At 45.5% G+C, this 5,688-nt stretch overlaps 2 protein-coding genes across 2 annotated transcripts; both read right to left on the bottom strand.

The window, feature by feature from the left end:
• Window positions 1-605: 605 nt before the first annotated feature.
• LOC116304510 (uncharacterized) lies at window positions 606-4,208 on the bottom strand. Its single transcript, XM_031714249.2, has one exon. It carries the CDS (start codon window positions 4,206-4,208, stop codon window positions 606-608), a length of 3,603 nt encoding a protein of 1,200 aa, XP_031570109.2.
• Window positions 4,209-4,374: 166 nt separating this feature from the next.
• LOC148908945 (uncharacterized) lies at window positions 4,375-5,451 on the bottom strand. Its single transcript, XM_089033643.1, has 3 exons — window positions 4,845-5,451; window positions 4,548-4,726; window positions 4,375-4,443 (listed from the first exon to the last, which is right to left on the bottom strand). Exons 1-3 carry the CDS (start codon window positions 5,449-5,451, stop codon window positions 4,375-4,377), a joined length of 855 nt encoding a protein of 284 aa, XP_088889769.1.
• Window positions 5,452-5,688: the final 237 nt, after the last annotated feature.

The following is a 5,688-nucleotide window of genomic DNA, read 5'->3' as shown; positions in this document are numbered from 1 at the left end:
GACATGCTCCCGACCGGCATGGCCGAGAAATCTGTGGTAATCCGCTTGTAGCTGTAGTCTTGGTATTGTCCATTCTTTCAGAGGGGTGTTACGACTTTTCCCCATGACAAAGGCACAGTTTATTTTTCCTTTCGCAGGTACGACACTTCATTGTTATTGTGGGGAACGGAAAATTGGCCCTGTAATAGTTCCCTGTGACACTGAAGTGCTCGCAGTGTTGTCTTCTAGCAATCTTTATTCACCGCTTGAATTGAAAAACATCTGAAGATTCACCGATTACAACTTCTCTTATATATACTCTTTTCAAGGCTATTTTTAGAACGTTACATCATCTTCTAGAAAGTACTAATATGCATATTCGCACGAACGGTCTACATAGAACGTTCTAGAACTCGCTATTACGTGCTAGGTTACAATAAAGAATGATCTAGAACAACCGATAGCTATTAAAGGAACCTTCTAGAATATAAGCTAGTGTAATCAGGAAATATAACAAACAATCCTATAATTAACTCAAAGTTTCTAGTATTTTCCGGCACATTCTTTGAGGGTTTTCCACACTCTCCCCCTATTAAAGTTGCCCTCAACTTTAATATTCGGGTTTCCTAGTCATCTCCATCTTCATTGGCGATCACTCCAACCAATCGATTTATGGCTGCCGTCTTTGCCTTTCGCTCATTTCTCCTGGTTCGGCCCACAGTTTGACTCGGTAAACTTTCATTCGCGTCTCGGCTGTCTAAAGCGTCATTGACTGGATCGTCGTTGTCGCAGGCACCACTGATTTCGAGATCACAAACCAACTGTAGGGGTCTTTCGATGACGTAGCCTTTTCCAGTCCGAATCTTGTATCCCCTCGTCACTCCGTCCTTTCCGAATATAGTACTTGTGATTTTTCCAACCTTCCAGTTAGCTCGGTTCTTTGTTGAGTTCTTGATTAACGCCATTGAATTCTTACGTGGGATTTCTCGATTTTTTCCTTGTCGTCTTGCACATACGTGTTCTGGTAAAGCATGGAGGTATTCGGTTAGCCAGCGCTTTCGGACGTTTTCCCTGCATGTTTTGAGGTACAGCAGCCTCTTAGTTACTTTGTCTCGGTCGTCATCAAAGTTGTCTGCATCATCTTCCAGGAACCGCGCTGGTTGTCCTCTCAGCAAAAGGTTCGGTGTAATTACAGGTTGTTCCAATTCTTCTCCAAGGTAACATAAGGGTCTATTGTTCATGAAGGTTTCCACATCCAGTAAGACTTCTTCAAGTTCTTCAAAGGTCAACAGTGCACGCCCTATTGCTTTTGACAGGCAGTTTTTCATGATACCGATTAACCTCTCGAAAAATCCGCCCCACCATGGCGCACGTGACAAGTTGAAGTTCCATTCGATATCCCTTGTGGCCAAATAGTTTGACAGATCATCGTCTTTCCTTAAGGTTGAAAGCCATCGCTTGGTTGCTTGGAAGGTCTTCGCTTTATCACACACCAGAAGACTTGGTGAACCACGTCGTGCAACAAACTCCTTTAGTGCTCGTTTGAATTCTTCAGCTGTCATATCTTTGCAAAGTCTGAGATATACGGCCATGGTACTTGCGCATGTGAACAGCGCAACGTATGCCTTGCTTGTCTCGTGCTTTCCTGTCTTATGCAAAAGTGGTCCGGCAAAGTCCACCCCTACCACGTCAAAGGGATCTGTGAATTTCGTTCGGTAGGTAGGTAAATCCGAGATGGTTGGCGTGGCCAGTGCTCTAGCTCGATATTTCTTGCAGTAGTTACAAGCATGTCGTACATTCCTAACCAGCGATCTCAATTTTGGGATCCAAAATTTCTCTCTTACCTTGTACATGGTTGCTGCAACTCCCCCATGCAAGGTTTGTAGATGACTGTGCTCAACTATGAGCTTGGCAAGTTTTGATCGTCTTGGGACAAAGACAGGATTATATCCATTAATCCTCGTACGACATCGCATTATTTGGTCTTCATCTCTTACTAGTGTCAGTACAGACGTCATGTCGCTTGTTCTTTGTGTTATTTGAATCCATGTCTTTTCAGCTCCCGTTATCTCCCTCCTGGTAAGTGGTCCAACTCTTCTGTTCTTCTTGCAAGCGTCAATGAAACGTTTCAGGTATGAAGTTATGCGTAGAAGTTTCCAGTACTTGTACTTGTTCATAGCACTTTCGGCCCAATCTTTTGCTGCTTCTCTCACATGGGGTTTTGCCATCAGCCCTGTTTCAAACTTGCTGTTCTTACGCGGTTTCTCCACCTGGACCTCGTCCGTTTCCACAATTTCTGGTTGATTTGGTATGTTGGTGTTGTCTGATAGCCAGGTTGGCCCCCTGAACCATAGCGCATTGAGCTTGTCTGGTGGTGTTCCCCTTGTTCCTAGGTCGCTGGGATTTTCGCTTGTTGGTACGTACCTCCACGATGAATCTGTCAGCTTCAAGATCATTTGTACTCGATTTCGCACGAATGTCGACCACTCGCCCTTGTTTGCAAGCCAGTAGAGAACGGTCACGCTGTCAACCCAATTATGCTTGGCATAGATCGGAAATGAAGCCAAAGCTTTGTTGACGTTGTTCTGAAGCTTTGCCAAGGTAAGCGCTGCCACCAGTTCTAGTCGCGGAATACTCACGTTTTTTGGTGCAATCCTTGATTTGGCAACAAGTAGGTTCTGGTCAAGCGGAACTGAGTTCTGGTAAGTCACGATGTAAATAGCGGCGCAAACCGCTTTTTTACTGGCATCTGCGAAGCCGTGAATCTCGAAGTGTGTTCCATGAAGTGCAAACACACAGCGCGGGATGGTTATGGTCGATGCTCTCTTCAAGGTATTGACCCATGCTCTCCACTTGCGGCTGATATCTTCCGGAACTCGTTCGTCCCAATGTAGCTGGAGAAGACAGACTTCACTGAAAATGATCTTTGCTGTGACGGTGGCTGGTGCGCTCCATCCCAGCACATCGTAAATGCTGTTAATGGCAGCGATAATCTTCCTCTTTGTGAGTGGTTCCACTTCCTTAAGGCATGATTGAAAGCTGATAGTGAATGTATCCTCTTTCTTATTCCAAGGTATGCGAAGGACTTTTGTCTCTTGTATCTGTTTATTTCCTACCACAGTATTAGCGTATGTTTCTTCATCATCTTGGGTGGTCTCGACTGCGTTTAGACGCCCTACGTTACTATGCCACTTGTGGAGATTGAAGCCAGCATTTGAAAGAATCTTGGCGGACTCTTTCGTGAACTTCTCTACGTCATATTCGGTGTCCCCTCCTCCTTGAATATCATCAACGTAGGTATCTCTTAACAGGGCTTGGGCAGTCGTAGGGTAAATCTCCTCGTACTCTCTGATGTGTTTTTGCAACGTCGCTCCCAGGAGGTAAAGGCTTGAAGTAGCTCCAAAGATCACTCGCGTGAATCTGAATTGTTTCACGTTTCTTTCCTCTATGTTATCGTACCACAGGACGCGCTGTGCATCCCTATCTTCCTCCTTGACGTGTATTTGGAGAAACGCCTTCTGGATGTCCCCCGTTAAACAGAACTTGCGCAGTCTGTTTCGTAAGATAATGTCAAACAGCATAGGTTGGAGCGGCGGTCCCGTTTCCAAACAGTCGTTGAGAGATGGGCTGTGTACACTCTCTCTCGCGGAATAGTCATAAACGATTCTCATCTTTGTCATCTCTGCACTGTCTCGGATTACAGCTTGATGCGGAACGTAATGTACGACCTCCCCCGTTGGGTTCTCTGGAACTGGTTCGATGATCCCATTCTCCATCTGGTCTCGCATAATTTGGTCGTACTCCTGTAGTCTTCCCATTCTTTCCAACTGCCTTGTAGTACTGAGTAGACGGGCGGTGGCCAAGCTTTTATGGGTGGGGAGTGGTAGGTGGTCCTCTTTCCATGGTAGTTTTGTCTCGTAATGCCCACCTTCCGTTCTCTGGAGCTGCTGTAAGATTTCTTCGTGGATCTCAGCATTTTTCTTTGGTCCCGTGTCTTCAATGCCTAGAACATCTTGTGCGCACAGTTTTTCGAACTCTTCCTGGCCTGTCTTTAGGAGAAAGTTCTTTTCTGGATGGCTTGATGTCGGTTGTTTTTGTCCATAAATGGCCCAACCAAGCATGGTGAACTCGGCTCCAGGGTCCTTGTCTGGGTTGAATCCCAACACAACAGGTTTTGTCGTTCGTATTCTTTGGTAATCAGCAGCACCCAGGATGATATGAACCGGCATGATGTCACAGCTTGTTTCTTCCTCACTAAAGTCTAGCCGTCTGAGTTGACTTTGTTGCTTCTTCAAGGTACGTATATTCGGGTTTGGTAAGTTCGTTAGCACGTCCTTCTCAGCATTAAGGCACTCCACGTCCAAAGAGAAACCTTCAACTGCAAGTGACTGTATGTTAATGCCGTAAACCTCGACGTTCTTTTTCACGATGCCATACATCTGCTTGATGCGGCGTTGCTCTTTTCTCAAAGGTTTCAAACAAAGCTTGGTAATTAACTCTGTGCACAAATATGAGCTCCCTGCCCCGGTATCGAACATCACTCGGACCGTTTCGGATCCCACTCGAACCAATATTGTTGGATGCCAGGTACTTGGCTGTCCCATGAATACGCTCATGTTTTTCTCGGGTTTTTGGTTTGGTACCAGTTCTGCGACTGTAGACTTCTCCTCACAAATTGAAGTATGGTGTTTCCCCTGGCAGTTCTTACATCCTCTCGATCTGCATTTTGAAGCCACGTGTCCCACTCCTGTACAATTGAAGCACATTCTGTTCCTTTGCAGTATTGCTCGTCGGGCTTTGGCTCTTCCATTCTTCCTAGGAGGAGCTTTTCTTTTCTCCATGGTTGCGACGGTCTCGACTGTCACCTCTCTTTCCAGAAGCGCTTTTTTCATCCCCGACTGGCAATGGGTTTCTTTCGATGTATTTTCGTAGGTTTTCTATCATTTCTTCTAGCCCCCACTCTTCCCACTCGTCGTCCTTCTGCACCAGTACTTCTCGAACAGGTCCAAATTTGTCCATCAGAGTGTACACCATGCTTTGCGCAGTTGTTAACTTTTTCATTGTGGTTAGTGTGCGCACTATCCTTGCGAGCTTCCTGTAAAAGTCGTGTATGCTGTTAAGCTTGTGTATACTGGTAATCGCTGGCAATTCTTCTAATTCCTTTATCAAGGCTTTGTGCGCTTTGATGTCTTTTCCGTAGGTCTGTTGGAGAATTCGTTTAGCTTCTTTGTATCCATCCTCTGTATGTGGAAATCCTAGGATATCATCCTTCAGTTTCCCTTGCACAAACTCCAACAGGTAGTTGAACTTGCTGATTTCCGAGATCCCTGATCCATCAACTTCCACTGTAAACTGATTCCAAAAACGCATCCAGTCCTTGTAGTCACCGTTGAAGGGCGTGATTGTGTACTTCTGCAATTTCACTGACTGTGGGAGAGATTTCCCTTGTTTCTCTGTCTCCCCATTCCCCATGGCCTCTACTCTGCTCGATGTCTCGCTTGTTCCTCATTAACCTTTTGCTGAATTCGTAGTTCTTTTTCCATCTTGATTTGAGCCTCTTTCTCCTCCATCTCCTCCAGTTGCTTCTTTATCTGGAGTCTTACCTCTTTAAGCGGTTGAAGAAGTCCTTTATGTTTTGAAGTCCACTCTTTTATGTAATCCAGGCTTTTGTCTGATTCCATCAGGTGATCAGCTACCCCATCCTTTGAC

Source organism: Actinia tenebrosa, unplaced genomic scaffold, assembly GCF_029948245.1.
Source record: "Actinia tenebrosa isolate PJP-AT-01 unplaced genomic scaffold, QUT_ActTen_1.0 PGA_scaffold2__45_contigs__length_23673736, whole genome shotgun sequence".
Lineage (NCBI taxonomy): Eukaryota > Metazoa > Cnidaria > Anthozoa > Actiniaria > Actiniidae > Actinia > Actinia tenebrosa.
Note: the sequence above shows the minus strand (reverse complement) of the source record. Positions and strands in the feature narration are given on the sequence as shown.